We start from the raw sequence: 17,927 nt of genomic DNA, 5'->3' as shown, positions 1-17,927 counted from the left end.
CTGAAACGAAGTATTTAAAATTTCACTTTTCATCATATAAACAAAACTATTATGAAGACTAACACAACAGTTCCTTTTAAGTTCCTATCCATATACACAAACATAAAAATGAAACTTTAACCTTAGAAATACGATTGTAAATATAATTGTATTTTTACTGCTTAAATGGGAACTATTTTCTCATTATATCTGTCTTGAAATCCTCCCCCCCAAATTACCATACTATGATTTACTGACATAGAAATATATGAAAGGGCTTCAAAAATTCTTGGGGGAAAAAATCACTATCTTCTCATTCCATTCATCTATGAAACTTTTTGCAATCTCCCTGAATTAAACTTATTAATAAGATGTGGTGCATTATACATTTCAGTAGTTCTGAATGTGGGGCAACATAGTGGTCAAGCCAGTAATGTATGTTCAAGTTGTAACATTTTGCCTTCATTGACACTCCTGCACTGAGACTCTCCAGTGAAAACGGTTTCCAATGTTCAGACTGCTTCATTCGGGCATATTGCTGAGAAAGACGCCACAGAGTCAAAAGGTAATTGTGGAATAAAATAAGTGTTATGTGTTTATCTCACAATAAGCTTAAGAGATTTTCAGGTCTTGGATAGCCTTAAAGGTCTGATATATGACAGGCAGTCAGGTGAGGTGAGGAAAAGAGCATGCTAAGAGTAAAGGGATTGAAATGAGAAGGACTCAAAGATATATGACTAATGTTCTAAATAAACCTACAATTCAAGCTGTTTCAAAGGGCTGAGATCTCTGTTAAGTGCCTATAGATTAGCTTCCAGATCTATGTTTGCCCTGCATAAGAGGAGCTTAATTTTCAGAACAAAATGGGAAAATCATATAGTTTAAACGGACCAACTTGTACATATAAAGCATCTGAGTCACAGGCATAGCATTTAGGAGCAAAGACAACGTCCCTTCTAGAGTTTAAAGAGGTACAATTAAGTATCAAAAGGGAAGTCTATAGTCATAAGATGAAGGGTTTAGTTAGCAGGCTCATTTTCTTGATTCCTTCTCTGTTTTCCCAATAGAGGCCTGAGAAGTCTAACGAAGACAGTCCAATCTCACGGAAACGATGAGGCAAAACTGAGCTAGAGAGAGACCGCAAGTAAAGTTCATGTCAAAAGTGAAATCTCTTTGACATAGCATTTGCCAGTAACTTCAAAAAAAATTCATTGCAACTGAAGTTTCCGTTTGGAAAATTGTTACTTGATCAGATTCAAAAGAACAAACTACTCAATTTTTCAGAAGTGTGGCATTATTTATGTTGTGCCAGTATCTTGAAGATATTGTGAAATCAATGTTAGTAGGACTTACAAGTCAATGAACTTGTAAGATATATTTATACTAATACCAGCAGGCCAATGGGCCGTAAACATTTTAGGGATTTTTGTTGTTGCTGCTGAGTATCAAAATGAACATAAACTGTTTTATACCGCCGCCAAGAGAAGCATTCATTTCAGTAAGCTCACCCACGGATCTCTAGAGCCTGCCATGCATTCTACATGGAAGCAGTCCGGGTTCTCTCTTTGCTTTATCAGGCTCTACAACAGTCACTCATGAGACAGGAAATGCTACTCTAAGGCTTTGAATTAAATACATTAAAAAGTCATGTTTTTAACTGGAAAATATTATTCTAGAAAGCTTCAATTTTCCCTATTAAAAGTAAAAACTGTTTTTATCTATTTATTCAGTACACTAAAAAACAGATATTTAGCCCTGGCAAATGATTCTCCATACAAGACTTAAAATATGACCTAAACCTGTTTTCATTCATAACAAATAAAAATGTTCAGCATTTAATAGTGATAATTAATAATACATGGTTTCAGTAATTTATTGGATTCAAAAATTGAGGGCAATTAATAATTAGATCTGACAATACTGTTTTTATTTTTTTTAAATTGCTAATATTGATAGTTTAGATATAAGTATTCCTGAAATAGCAATATATTTAATAGCATTTTACTTTTTAATAAAACGTATTCTTTAATTTGATTTACACAATTAACACACATACCTGGATTGATTTTAAAACACTCTGCCTGTTGTCCACCGGTCGAAGGTCTTTAGGAATGTAAAGCCTAACACTGCTGATAGCAGACAGGAGATGGATCAAAACTGGAACCACCTACCAACAAAACGGTACACAAGATTACAACTCAAAAGTGCATATTTTAAAATGCTGCCATTTGAAATTTTAACTAGGATTCTTAAAAAAAAAAAAGCTGCACTCATAATACCTGGCCCTATGTTATGCTGTGATGGCTTACAGTTGCTATGATGCTAGAAACTATGTCACTGCTACTTCAAATGTCAGGAGGGCAAAGCTTCCAGTTTACGAAAGACTAATCAACCCCCTCCCCCTGCCGCCAAAAAACCCTATGGATCAGACTATTGCCCAATATTTCAAATTGGCAACTTTGGCTGGGCTACCAGAAAGGACTGGCTGCTGGAGAAGACTATCATATTTGGAAGTAGGCCAGCAAAGGTGAAGGAAACTCTCTGGGAAATGTTATGACACAATTGGGGACTCAACCCCCAAACGATCATGAAGAGAACACAGGCCCAGGCATTCTGTCACACAGGGGTTGTCAAGAGTGGACAGTGGCTAACTCTTGTACATGGAAAATTCCAACAGATTCCTGGGAGTTTCCAAGGCATGCACATACATAGAGTTGAAGCCAAATGAAGGAAACATCAGGGTAAGTATAAAATATTGCTACTAAGGTTGCACTTCATACACGCAAAGGTTTATTCCAAATAAAATGTGCTTATCCTCTGCCAACAGTGACAGGTTCACGGTGTATCTGCTAGGCTAGTGCAATTCAAGGCAGAGTGAAGCCCACTCAGGTGGTTATGACGTGTGTGTGTGTGTGTGTGTGTGTGTGTGATTCCAAGGACACAGGACAATCATGAAGGCTGATTAAAAATCTTAAGAAAATGGTAAACTGCATTGGTGAGAAATTCTTTCCTATTACAACAAAGCTCTTGCTTATTCTTCAAAGATGGTCACAGGAATTCATTCTATTCTAGCGACCCTACTGCCTCACTCTTGCCCCTTCTAATTTTTGGTTTCCAAAACTCAAAGAGTATTGGAAAGGAACACAAACTGAGACACCAAGAGTGCCCCAGCTCTTTTTTTTTGGGGGGGGGGGGTGCATATCAGAAAATGCAGAATTCTCTGGGGAAGGGTTAGAGAAATGAAAACATCACGTTAGAAGTATACAGACAGATGGAAACACTGCCTTTAGAAGTGTATAGACCTTCATGGACTTAAGTCAAGAAACAACAGCTTCAGTCTTGTGATGAAAATTAAAGTATAAACCTGAATCTCTCCTTTCTCACTGGGTTTAGCTGGTTTTGCAGCCTCAGTAGCAGAATTCTTCAAGCTCTCTTTGCTACAGCGCAGAAGTACTTCCACTACATACAAAGGATCCAGTTCACCAGAATTAGGCTATGAAAATAAAAGCAAGAAGTTAGTACATTTCTGAAAATTAGCCCCATGCACTTTAAGTATCCAGAGATTGAGCACTGAGCACTATGTCTGCCACACAATGTGCAGTAACATATATTGCATACTGTGAAGGTGGTCTCTGCATCCTTCAACATACTCCATAGTTAATGGCAGACCATTAAGAAATCATTGTCAACTGTGCCATCAAATGATACTTTCTTTCTAATGATTAATACATAATTGTTTACCATTACAGGAAAGTCTGAGAAACAAAATGATCACAATTATATGACAAATATACATAGATTTATGTTATTCCGTTTACTAGCACTTCTGTAAAATAATACTTTTAACATCTCTAATAAAACCATGATTTTCAAAAGCTCTAAGAACTAAGCGTGCCCTCTATATATGAGAACAGTCTTTCATACAGTAACAGAAAACCAACATTGCTGAAATATCCTCAAATATTTCTAGGAAAACACAGTTGAAAGCCTTCCTTATTCTAGCATTATATGAAAAATTGCTGTTGAAACTATTTCTTAATATAAAAAAATTCTCAGTTCTTCCAGTTCTGTACTCTGTAAAATGTGGTCAACAAAGTGACTTTTCTTTTTTTTTTTCTTCAAAGTGACTTTTCACATACTAGGAAATAATTATTAAGTGTTCTAGTTGGTCTTCCACTGACTGTCTTAGCCTACACTAATTTTTTTTTTTGCCTATTGGTCCTAATTTTTAAGCTCTGAATCACATAATTTTATACTTTTTCTTCCATCTCTTTGCTCCTTTAAAAATACAGCTAATGACCTACTAAAAACACTGATTTACCAAAATAAAACACTGTCTATATTCCCAAGAATGTAAAGAAATAAACAGTATAAAATAAATATATACAGCTAAAATGTTTTTCTTCAGGATATCTGAAACTACTTTCTCCTGTCTGCATTCTCCCTCTGCTTCTGGCAAACTCTACTGGCCACAAAAATCTTTGGATCAGTACTCTGACCGAGATTCCAAAATCCATAAAAACGTACTTCACGTTCTTTGTGAACAGAAAAATGTAAGCAGCTCTTTGGAAAATATGACTTATACCATTAATTTAAACAGGAAAAATATTAATACGTTTCTACACCCCACCCATCTCTTTATATATATAAGATTCCACATAAATCCAGCCAAATAATTTTAAAGACTATCCACAGAAATATCGGTATGTCTTCTTTCTTTCTACCTGTTTATGGCATTGTTAGCTATAATTTTTCTTTCCAAAAAATGCCAAAACTGATTGACTTTCAGTATGGCAGCATAAGGAGCTCTGTAGACCTGCTCTGTGGCCCTAACTCTTCAGCGACACTGGAGAAAACACTACAAAACCAAAACAGAAATGTAATTCTCTTGAAATGGTCCTGAGGGCATACAGTAAATAAAAGATACAGCAAACACAATCTAATAAAAGAACAGGAGTCTATGCTACGTGAACGGATACCACTTCCTGCTACTTTCATCTCAAGCAACACAGAAATTCTACTCCAGACTAGTAAAGCCAAAAATGCAGGTCCCCTCTCCTCTCCTCACAGCTAGGTATGTTCCCAAAAGGAACATCAGCATTTTTAAGGCCTCTTTCAACGACTCTTCGCTGAGGCTATCCTGTGGGAAGGTGAAGACAGATGTGGCAAATTCCTTTTCTGCTCAGCCTCTATTTTGATACAGTGCTGCTGAAAAGACCAGGGCCCAGACCAACCTTGCCCTTCTATCACGGCTGTGGTTTCACCCCGGGAGGGGCAGAGCATAAAGACGTGAAGCTAGTATGGCATCCACCCTATACCTGGTACTCAATTTAAGAGCAGAAGTATCACTCAGAAAACGTAGCTCTTTCTTCCTAATCTAAGTCAGAAGGTCCATCAAAACCTAGCCAACATCAAGGCGACATGCAACCCCCTAAATCAGAAAGATGGGGGTGGCTGTGCACAAGATGCACCGGGCAGAACTGAGTACAGACCTCCTTGCAGGGAAGAGAATTCTACTACTGAAGCATATAATACATATTTTATGGCAGCAAAACCCCTTTATAGGACATTCCAAAGGCTTCAAAATTGTTTCAATGCAATGTAACATTTGTTAAAAGGGATGCATTGTTAGAAATCGCATTCCTTGTAAGGAATAACTTAGTATGTGAAGCAAGTCACTTACAGTCAGTAGAGAAGGAAAAATATCAGAAGCACAAGCCACTGCTGTCTTTCCTGGAATTCAGTGATTCTATAGCCTCGTGAATTAGGGTCTATGCTGGTGAACTAGGAAATCTACAAGGGTCTTCAAGGGTTGGACGAAACCCTAACAGTTAACACAGACGGCCAACCTTTCCATTTCACCAAGTAGAAATTAACAGCTTTCAGAGAGACTTAAATAAAGACTATTCTTGCAAGTTAACTCAATTCCTACAAAGAAGATCAGACCTTCATTAATCCCAATTATGCTTAAAGAAAATAATACATGTGGGCATTTAATCGTATTCTCATGGCTAAAGAATAATACACAAGGAAATATAAAAATCACAGGGAAGGGATGAGTCAACCAGGATGCAGTAAAACACGGCTGAAACACACAATAGTCCTCTGGTTTCTTGAGGGTTCCTCACCCTTCAATCATGACCCCAGTGCTGCCTCTCACTTTGGACTAAACTGGAGCAGTTACAAAGTACAGATAAAAGAGCGCACGACACATGGAATTCAGGAACAAGGATGGGAACAGGGCAGGGGGAAGGTGGAACTGATCACAATGATCAATACATAACCACACACACCCCTCCAGGGGAAGAAAACCACGGGGGAAGGGAGACAGAGGTCAGTGTAATAGTAAAATAATAATTTATAATTTATCAAGGGGTCACCGGGGGGGAGGAGCTGTACCAAGGGCTCAATAGAAAGTAAATGTCTAGAAAAGAATGACAACACATGCACAGATATGCTTGATACAATTGATGTATGAATTTTTATAAGACCCCCAATACAGTGGGAAAAAAGTATTTAAATAAAGAAGGAAATACAAATCTCCCACATTCCAATATGCAGAAGTGGTTGATTAAAAAAAAAAAGAATATAAAAAAATCCTATTGTTAGACCTGAGTACTAGTCATAGCTCAAATCAATAAAATACAAGCAATCATAGTCAAGTTTAAACATTCCAAACTTCCTGGGTATGTTTTAAAGAGGAAAAATGATAGAATCAAAACAAAAAATGTCAATCTAGTTTAGCACTGTTTGCATCAATAGGGCATCTTATCATAGATCAAAACCTGAGGCATTATCAAGAATTTCTTATTCCCTTTTATCTCCCACACCAGGGCTGACGACTTTAGTTCCTTGGTGTCCTTCATCAGAACCCTTTTGTCACCCCTACTTCATTCCAGGTCTCAGCCAAACAATAGGAGTGGCCTCCATTAACCCCCCTGTCATGAGAATAATTAAAAGCTCGGAGAGGGTTAAAGACACACATAAAAAACATTCAACCAACTAGATTTCAATGGCTCACTGATACTTTCAAATGCTTAGTTCTAACCTTAATGTACTTGAAATTTATATTTTAACCCATTTCCACAATTATTTCCAATGTTTAATGTAATTCCTTTCCCTTCACCCCGAATGTCCAATGGTTGCTGCACAGCATCGCCCCTTCACAAGCAAATATCCACCAAAGGAAATTCCATGTATTCTTCAAAGTCTGGTTTAAAATTTTTAATTCACTTTCTTCTAAGATGCTAAATTTAATAATTAATATTTTCTACTTCCTCTACGTTCTGAATACATTTTGACTACATCGTTACTAGAGTATCACATTCTGTCTCAGTTTTTCATGATCTGCTTGCCATTTGTAAAAATGGCATAAGGGTCGTGTACAACCACCATACGTATCAGCCGAAGGCCGATTTCCTGACAACAACCCACTTTCCAACAAGGCATACTCGACTTCTCTGCTGAATTCACTAAGGCACTGCGATGGCCACACAGAGCTCAAAGGCAAGCTTACAATTAGGGGGTCTACCAGTGAAGTTAACAGGTCACATCTAACTCATAGTGACCTTACAGGGCAGAACAGAGCTGCCACTTTGAGTTTATGAGACGTTAAATCTTTACAGGAGTAGACAAGAGGCTAGTAAGTTTTATGAGTTGGATTTGACTCAATGGTAGTGAGTCTGGTTCTTTGTTCAACAGGTTACAATTAAAGATCAGAAATGATTCAGGATGCAACAGCTCGTAGGTTAAGCGCATCTTTTCTCAGCTGTGCCCGCAACAGGCCCCTCGCTACCCTAGATCCATCATCCATATGGCCTCATGGCCTCTATCTTGCTTGGGCAAGAGATAAAATTATTGCAGCACAAAGCTGCCACTCTGTCATAAACTTTAGCCCATAGGTACTTGATTCTAGCTCTATAGTTCAACCTGGCTTCCCTAACTAAGTGGCTGGAGACACAACACTCCACAAATGAGTGCCCCGAAGCACTCGAACTGACTAGCTCCATGGGCAAAGAAATCCACTGCTCTGCTCTGGCTTCTGGTTCTTCTACATTTAGTTCTTACAATCACAATCAATACTGTCAACAATCACTCACAACTGAATAATTAAGTACTATCAGCATCTTCCTTCACCACTGTTCTTCCCAAGAGAAAGAAACAAAAGTAGTCAGTGGGAATTCTTTATCTCCACCATTTTGAGATACTCATGAATCACACCCACGAAAATGTGTAACTTCATGCCTGTATCTCTCATAGTTTTAGAAATCCAATTTCTATATTACTTGCTCCTATAAACCCAAATGGCAGCCCTGGTGAGACTGTCAGTAAGTATTGGACTACTAACCAAAAGGTTGGAGGTTCTAACTCACCAGCTGCTCTGAGGAGAAAAGCATAAGATATTGCCCCCCTAAAGATTTACAGCACTGGAAACCCTATAGAGTCATTAGGAGTTAGAATCGATTTAATGGCAATAAGGTTGGGGTTTTTGTTTATTTATAAACCCAGTCGGAGCTCTGGTGCTGCAGTTGGTCGAGTTGGGCTGCTAACTAAAAGGTCAGCAGTTTGAACCCACCAACCAATCTGAGGGAGAGATGAAGCTTTTTGTGCTAGTAAAGATTTACAGCCTTGGAAACCCAAGGGGCAGTTCTACTCTGTCCTACAGGGTCACTATAGGTTGTAATCAACTCAATGGCAGTGAGTTGTAGGCAAAATATTAATTTTATATGAATAATCTTATCTTTATAAAATACCAACATAATGATGTCTGGGAACTTCATTATGGGTTGGATGTAAAACCGTTTTTGCCCAAATGGGTGCTGTTAGCCCTGGGCAGCGCTAGCACAATCCAGGGGACTGGGAGGCAGACGCCTACACTTTGTCCTGGACGACGGGCTATAGAAGAAACGTTTTCCCTTGCCTGTGGGGGGACGGGGTAATTTTCTTTCTGAAAAGGGGACAGCAGGCCAAATAAGCTTGGGAACCGATGACTTAAAGAATAAATAAAATTAACCAACTTTCCAAATTTCTTTTCAAGTCTCTTACACCAAAATCAAATGTGTAATTTTCAGTGCAGAACTAATAACTTTATCACATTCAATTTAAGCATCTAAGTTAAAAAAGGATTGACGAATTCAAAGAAATTTAACTTTTTCTAAAAAGTAAAATAGGTTTTGGGGGGTTGCTGAGAAAATAATGCTTTTATAATAAAAAAATTAAAGAGTATTAAAAATTAATTTCACATAGTTCTACTATTATTTTCACTTTGGCCAATATCATGAGTTGGAAAAAAAGTTGCACTAAAATATATATATAAAATTCTAATTAATGTTTACCTTCACATTTGACTTTTTTGAGAAATTCACCACTACTCCCCAGCCAAAATCATCTCCTTCATTCTTTACCTGGAAAAGAACAAAGCAAGATAATAATAATGCTTTTCATCTACTTACCATGACTGCATTAGAGACTAAGAAAACTTTAAGTTTCCATGTTGAAAGATTTCAGCTAAAATTAAAGTACAAGATCCTCACATTTTGGATAGGGGCACAGTTTCATAATGGGCCAACAGAACAGAAATAACTGGAATCTCTCAAGGCAAATTTTGTTCAATGTTTTGAGAATATCCAAGTGTTTTACATCAAGTTACTTTTCACCTAAAATTTAAAACTGCCTCATTTTAAAATAACCTTTCATTAAAATATTCTCTATGCTCATTACAACTGTCCACTTCAACTTATACTCCAAAGAATGAACATGTGCAGGGACTAAATAGCCTTCACTTAAGACCCTGAATCAATGCCAAGTGAAACAAGAAATACAGTTAGTGTAACCAGAAAAACTATTAGATCTTTATGCAAAATAAATATTTAAGTATTTTGTGAAAGAATTAGAACATACCTTTACCAGACGACCTGGTTGTAGAAATGGCAAACAGTATTTTGGTTTGTGAATATATTCTTCAATTTCTTTGCCCAATTTGACAAGTTGTTGTCTAATCTTATAATAGATGACTACACTTTCTTCATTGGGAATCACTATTTTATTATACTGTTCTTCTGACTTCTTTACCTCTGCAAATAAGCCAGTGAACCATGTCAAAAACTATACACTTCACACAAAACATATCTACAATATATCTGCATCCTTCCTACTACAGTTAAGAGTTTATATCAATTACAATCAGAGTTTGGAGACATCCTTCAGAGATGTAGTCATTTTAATATAAATTAAACAAAACCAAAAAAAATTAAAATGTAGTTGCATTAGCCAGATTTCAAATACTCCACAGCCACATGTGGCTCTACTGGGTGGCAGGCACAAAACCACAGAAAGTGCCCCAGAGCGTGATCCTGGACAGCACTCTTCAAGACCTTTAAGTAGTAGGCCACCCAATTCTTATCAGGCTATCAGGCCACCTGGGACTAGGTCTTGGAAACTGTGTCAAAAGAATAAACAGGAATGATGAGGGGAACAAATGTACAAATATGCTTGACACAATGGATATACATATGGATTGTGATGAGTTCTACAAGCCCCCAATAAAATGAATTTAAAAAATCTTCAAAAAGAGCCCTCAATGAGATAGATAGCTTGACCGTGTCTGCAGGAGCTCAAACTTAAGAACTGTGAGGATAGAGAATGGGAAGTGTTTCGTCCTTTGCACATGGGTTGCTATGACTCGGAGCCAGCTCAGGAGCACCTAACAACATGATTTTGTAGTAACATATTCTATGCATCTTGGATATTTACAATACAAAGTATATTGGTTTAAAATAATAGAAAGGACTATAAATAAATGAACCTCTAAAATAGTTCATTATACCTTGAGAAAGTTCATTAAAAATAAACTGTAAACGTATGTCTTTAATTGAAGTCCGAGTGCAGCATGAGATTTGCGTGCCAGCTTGGCTTTTTGATGACGTGTCTTAGTCCAGTGGGCAGAGCTCTCATAGTTCCGCTGTTGGGAGTGAGTGTTCCTGGAAACTAACTGGCTCCAACCCTCACTGTCTGCATAGGGTCCAGTCACTTGAGATTTTATCTGTATGGGTCAACAATCCATGTATTTTGGTCTAAGCTAGTGTCCTCTACGTGTATAGTTTCCTTTTGTAAACATATTTGAAATTCTGTAACATTGGATACATTAATAATACTGTCAATAAAATTACCTTATGCCCTTTAGGGATGATATGTTATGTTCCCCAATAAAATAATGATGTCTCTGAAGTGGAACAGGGACATAAAAAACATAGGCACATGAGTAGATTGACCTCGAATTTAACTGTAGTCTTATTGCAAGAACAAACAGTTCTTATGACGTGCTCCTATGCAATACTTGTCCCCATGAAGAGATCACTGAAGATCTAGGTGCTGTAACAAAGTGTGGTACAGAAAACAGAGAGTGCGCAGCTATCAGAAAGAATAGTTTCTAGGGTTTTAATGGCTTGTCTTAGAACAAGCACCTATCTAAGTAAGGTAACACTTAAGTCCAAATGGAAGAAACACACCAGACTGTGTGATACACAGAGTGTGAATAATAAAATCCAAGACTGGAAGAAGAAATGGTTCCAGAACTTAGATCCTGAGCACCCAGTTTGCAAAGGGCTATTGATGGCAGTGCAAGCTCCACATGTACCTGCAGAGTCCCCAAGTAGATGAAGCTGTGAGTCCCCTCTGAGCACTGAACAGGGTGCGACGAGCCTGTCGTCAGAGAGAGCGCACTGGAAAGCCGACTAATGCTGACATCGTTAGGTTACAATGCAGTGCCTTACTACTTGTACTCCTATTTTAAATTTGTTCTAGTTTTTACATTTTCTGTTATTTTTTCAACTGAGGTTTTTCTATGTTCTATTTCATTACTGTCACTGTTTTTTTAAAAATGTTTTTCTTTCAATGAAATCCAAGATAGGCAAATCTATAATGACAGTACCCGGATTAACATTTCCTTTGGGTTATAGCAGAGGGTGGTTAGGAGGAAACAGAGAGCTAGTAATGAGTGTAAGAATGAAAAAAATGTTCTAAAATTGATTGCAGTAATGATTGCACAACTCTTTAATGTTTACTCTACTTAACACGATGATGTATGCATTATGTCAGTTTAACTATGAAAAGTTCTTTTAGGAGTAAAGTGCAGCAGCAGAATTAGAAGAAGCCACCTTAAGAACCTGTAGTGTAGATGGCACAGCTCACCTTGCTGAAAGTGAACAGAACAAGACGTGATACAGTTACTGATGGAGATGGGAAGCTAAACCTCTCAAAATGGATTACACCACAACATAAAGAAAACAAAATCCTCACAACTGGGCCAAAGAGAAATGCCATAATAAACACATTATATATCGAAGTTGTCAAGAATTTCATTTTTCTCTGAGACTATGGCTCCTAGACACTCTTAAAACCTAGAACCCATCTCTTCTATGGGGATCAACATTCATTCATTTTGACACCAGAGAGATGAGCAATCCTTGGAGTCATTAATTTAAAGGACAACATTTGCCCAGGAATAAGGTTCAGAAGATGGGAAGATCTATCATACACTGTGGTGATTGAAACCGATGTCACCAAACAAAATGTGTACGAACTGTTGGATGGAAAATCAATTATCCTGTAACCCTCACCCAAATCCCAAATGAGTCTTTTATAGAATTTCATTTTGCTTGGATTCAGAATTAGTGCTCACGAAAGCCACAGTTACAAAATCAACTGATGTCTTGCTAGGCACACCTGCTGCAAAAGACCTCTTTAAAGTGCTACACAGAAAAGATGGCACTTTGAGGACTGAGGTGCGCCTGACCAAAGCCGTGGGTTTTTCAATTCCTTCACAGGAAAGCAAAAGCTGATAAATGAATAAGGAAGAATTATTGTATGGTATAGGCAAAAAAAAAAAAACCAACACCACCCCAAAACATAAATACTATGAACTGTGAGAATAAACAACTAAACTGTCATGGAAGAAGTACAGCCAAAATATTCCTTACTAGTGAACATGAGAGTTGGTCTCATTTACTTTAGACACATTATCAGGAGGGGACAGTCCCTGGAGAAGAACATCATGGTTGGTACAGGGGGATCAATGACAAAGAGATGAACTGACGCAGTGGTTTCAACACTGGGTTCACACCTAGCAGTGACTGTAAGAGTGGAGCGCAAGGCAGGGCAGCATTCTGGTCTGTTGTACACAGGGTCACTTAAGTTATAAGGGACTCAATGTCATCTATATGCTTTTCGGCAATTTGATACTTACTCTCTACTACTCCTGGGATTGCTCTATAGTGCTGAAACTGGTAGAAAGATTTTTCCAACATGTATTCAGGATTAATTTCTTCTACACGTAGCAAGTTTAAAACCATGTTATAGGTCAAATGGAAAGCACTATTTAGAGGATCAGCTGAACCCTAAGAAAAAACATACATTTTTCAAATGAATTTATACAAATATTTTAACCTGTTATATTACATGATAATTCAGTGTAGTAAATAATTTAGTAAAAACTGAGAAATCAGTTGATCTTTAGGAAATCAGTTGATCTTTAGGAACATAAAGAAAAAATAAATCATTAAATAGGACATTAGTAGTTAAAAGTACTGTCAGCCAAATATGCTCAGCTACAGTGACTATAAAGTTATATTTAGGAAAATGAGTCTGACATCAGAATGCTAAGTAAGTTGGGGAGAGAAATACTGACACAGGGAGAGAGCAAAATGCCCCTGTAGGTGTCTGAGGCCAGTTTTTACTGGAATAGAAATCCTCATCCTTATCCTGTGGAGTGGCTGGTGGTTTTGAACTGCTGACCTTTTAATTAGCACCCCAATATTTAACCCACTATGCTACCAAAGTTCAACGACTAAAGTTGTTTATAATTTCTTTCTTCTCTAAGAATCTGGTTTTGAAGACGTTTTTGAGATGTGTTTCTAGAATTGTGGATGAAGGGACCGAATCTTAGCTCAGGAACCTTAAGGAGTTGTTTTCCAATCGTTGGGCTCATCTTTTCATCCACCATAAGAATTACAATTCCCCTGTCATCCATGCCCCTCCTTCCAGCACGACCAGACATTTGAATGTATTCACCAGAGGAAATCTGAAAGAACATAGTTAAAATTATATGTTAGCGGTAAAACTGGTAAAAAAAGAAAAAAACAACCCAAAACAAAACTCATATATTCTGAAAAATAAATATTATAAATAACATAAACGAATTAGTATCTAAGTGAAAGCATTAAAATGTAAAATATGTTAAGATCAGTTCATAAAAAGATATATTAAGTTCCTAAATGACAAATTTAGCACTGGACCAATTATTGCTACTGTGTGCATTCAAATACTTTCTAAACTCCAAAACTAAACTTATTGCCATCAGGTTGATTCTGACTTACAGTGACCCTGTATTACAGGTAGAACTGCCTCTGTGGGTTTCTGAAATTGTAACTCTTTACAGGAGTAGAAAGATTCTGCTTTTTCCTGGTAAGTAGCTGGTGGTTTTGACATACTGGGCTACACCACTGGTGCTCCTAAATACTACAACTACAGAAAAAATGTCAAGTTCACTGGCATAAAAAAGATCTTTGAGCTAAAGATACTAGAAAACCAAGTCTAAGAAAGTTTATATTCAACAAATATTAACTTTTAACTCTATCATAATAAACTTGCACTCTAAAAAATAGCTTAATATCTAAAAACAATATAATTTTAAAAGAAAGATACATTTATCTATTTTCTCAATATGTTCTTTTTTTTTAATTTTAACAATTTATTAGGGGCTCATACAATTCTTATCACAGTTCATACATATACATACATCAATTGTATAAAGCACATCTGTATAGTCCCTGCCCTAATCATTTTTTTCTCCTCTTTTCTTTTTTTACATTTTATTAGGGACCCATACAACTCTTATCACCATCCATACATATACATACATCAATTGTATAAAGCACATCCATACATTCCCTGCCCCAATCATTCTCAAAGCATTTGCTCTCCACTTAAGCCCCTTGCATCAGGTCCTCTTTTTTTTCCCCCTCCCTCCCCTTTCCCCCCTCCCTCTCAATATGTTCTTGGAGTTGGGCAGAATCCAATTTTCACCTCCTAAAGAAGAGCTAATAATCTCACATATAGCATGTCAAGATGACACTGAACATTAAAAAGACCTCCGCCATTGAGTTGCTCTGATTCACATTACATAGTTTCTAAGATTGTAAATATATATGGAAGGAGAAAGCCTCATCTTTCTCTTATGGAGTGGCTGGTGGTTTGAACTAACTAACAGCCTTGAGGTCAGCAATCCAACACATAACCCACAGTGCATTTGGTTTCAGATTCTCAAAAGAAATGTGTGACTCAGGAGGAATTACGAAAACACTAATGCAATATAGGAGGGCATACATACAAATAGCATAAAAACCACCATTCACCTAGGAGCAAGGAAAACTAAGACAAAACGCACTGCCAACAAGTCGATTCCGACTCATGGAGACCCAACAAACTGCCCAGTGAGTTTCCAACACTTTGACTCTTTACAGGAGTAGAAAGCTTGTCTTTCTCCCGGGAGCGGCTGGTGGTTTTAAATTGCTGACCTTACGGGTAACACCTGTGCCACCAAAAACCAAACTCCAAAGTAGCTGCCATAGTCAATGCTGACTCAGAGCGACCTCCTCTGGGTTTCCAAGATGCTAACTGTTTAGGAGAGTAGAAAGCCCAGTCTTTCTCCATCAGAGCCCCTGGTTATTTCGAACTGCCGACCATGACAGCCCAACATGTAAACCACTACACCACCGGGGACTTGAAAAAGCAAAAAAGGCAACTCTGCAAAGATTAGAAAAGAACAACTCAAAAAGGCAGTCCAGAGGGTCCAAGGATATCATTCTATCAGAGCTTATCACAACTTCTAAATTTCCTAATAGTGAACTTGAATCATCAAGTAAAGTTTGCTTTTTTCAATTCTATTATCTGTCATATTCTTCCTGGGGTCCATGTAGTACCGACATATGACAAGGAGATGCCAGAGAGTAGAGAAAGTAAGAGGTGACTTCTTAGTTATCTTCTTGTACATCATTTTATTCAGAGAAAATGTGATGACTGTGGAAAAACTTAAAGGATGCAAAATTGAAACTAGAAACCATAAATGAAAAATGCTGTGTCATTACAATTCAGCCATGGTCCCTTTTCAGGTGTTGATTGATAATTAATGCCAGGAACTTCTCTATGCAGAAAAGTCACCAATTTCAAGAATAAAAGGTTAAGTAAAATAATAGCTGACTAGTTTAGAAATTTTCTCAAATGCTACACTATTCCTCACATACCTGAACTAGAATACATCTTCATTTGCCTGCTTTTCATGACGGACAACACCCCACTACCTATCTGGCAAATAATTACAGTCATTAATTTTGGAGACTGCGTCTCCCTGAAGCCTACCCTTCCCCCTCGTGTACTTTATAGTCTATCTTTTCTGTCCATATTTCTCATCGTGCCAAAAATATAATATTCCATAGCACTATTCTACTTATGTCTCTATAAATGTTCACCTGTTACTAAGTTTCTATACCATAGGTATTATTTTAATTTTAGTATTTCCAATGTCAATCATAGTTTCAGGTCAAGAGTTGCCCTTTGGGAACTCTTTTCAGAATGAGCTCCTTGCCTCTGGAGTGAGGACATATATCTTACCCCAGTACATTGTTTCACTGCCTTAGGAAAGAGGTTTATGAAAATCTGTTAAGATTCTCTTTTTAAAATATTAAATTAATTGAGCTAGAACTCCAGCCACGGTACTAGGGGTGTTTTAAAACCCTTAAACTTGAAAGAAAAGTATAGAGTTAAAGCACTCATGAATGACTCCACACTTAGTCCACCATCAACTTCTTTGAATCTTTTATGTGGGGAAGCAAGCGGTGAGCAAGTGAGGAGCACACAGAATGAACACTTCAGGGATCTAACAGATCATCTAAATACTGATGAATTTGTACTTGAACAAATATAAGACTATCAAGATGAGGCTCTGAGCTCAATCCAAAACAACTGAGTTGATTCTAACGAAAGGGTCACCGAGAGTCTAAATCAATTAGATGGCAGGGTTTAAAGTCTAATCTGGCTTGCCGTGCTCTGTTCGCTCAGGTACAAAAACCTGAGCATTTAGGTATTAAAATCACAAAGAGTAGCCAAAGACAGGGAACTTTCTGAGCAGGCCTTTGTAAGAACAACCAGCAATGGGGGGCCCCTCCCCTACAAAATCAGTTTTGATGTGAAGAGGAAAATGGTAGCCACTTCAAAGTCATGAAAGGGTGACTTATGTAATCCAAAGTGATGTACTCTGATTGGCTACAATGAGAATACATGAAAGCCAAATGGGGTAATCCTCAGGATTATTTTAGAGTCATTTATTTTACCTTCATTCTGTAACTCTCCCTCTACCTTCCAACCGGCGCTTCAATGAACAGAGACAAGCCATCTTCCTGACCCAGGATGGCGCTAATGAAGGCCGCGGTGGTCCAGCCCTGTACGCGCCACGCACAAGCCTTCACATACAGTCTAAACAGGATTTAACTATATTTGATTGACTTCAGATTTTTATATGAAAACCTGATTATCAAGTGTCAAAATATTTTAATTCAATGAGCTTAACTTACCTTGGGTAAAATAAAAATATTTCTATATCTTACACATAATTTACTTACCCATCGGAAATCTTTCCCATCAAATTTTCGAGCATTTGTGAATAAAACAGTCCTAGCTGGCATGTTAATTCCCATAGCAAAAGTCTCTGTGGCAAATAAGGCCTAAACAAAAAAGTAATTACATAGTTCAAAGCATCTTCAGTTGAAAATTGGTTTTATAAATTAAGAGTAAATAAAAATATTTGAGCTGGAACAGAGCAATGAGCTCAAACATAATGTCAACTGTGAGGCTGACACAGGCCCAGGCAATGGGCCATTCTGCTGCGCATGAACGGG

The 17,927-nt window shown here is 37.5% G+C and overlaps 1 protein-coding gene across 1 annotated transcript in view; it reads right to left on the bottom strand.

Moving 5' to 3' along the window:
• Positions 1–17,927, bottom strand: part of MTREX (Mtr4 exosome RNA helicase) — a 76,766-nt gene that overhangs the window by 20,294 nt on the left and 38,545 nt on the right. Inside the window, exons 14-20 of the mRNA XM_075541041.1 lie at positions 17,652–17,753; positions 13,931–14,056; positions 13,223–13,373; positions 9,880–10,052; positions 9,315–9,383; positions 3,344–3,472; positions 2,036–2,146 (exon numbers count right to left, since the gene is read on the bottom strand). Of these exons, the coding sequence (XP_075397156.1) occupies positions 2,036–2,146; positions 3,344–3,472; positions 9,315–9,383; positions 9,880–10,052; positions 13,223–13,373; positions 13,931–14,056; positions 17,652–17,753 (861 nt within the window). The remainder of the gene's footprint in view (positions 1–2,035; positions 2,147–3,343; positions 3,473–9,314; positions 9,384–9,879; positions 10,053–13,222; positions 13,374–13,930; positions 14,057–17,651; positions 17,754–17,927) is intronic.

The sequence above is a fragment of the Tenrec ecaudatus genome, chromosome 2, assembly GCF_050624435.1.
Source record: "Tenrec ecaudatus isolate mTenEca1 chromosome 2, mTenEca1.hap1, whole genome shotgun sequence".
Lineage (NCBI taxonomy): Eukaryota > Metazoa > Chordata > Mammalia > Afrosoricida > Tenrecidae > Tenrec > Tenrec ecaudatus.
This window is presented reverse-complemented; position numbering and strand designations above follow the sequence as displayed.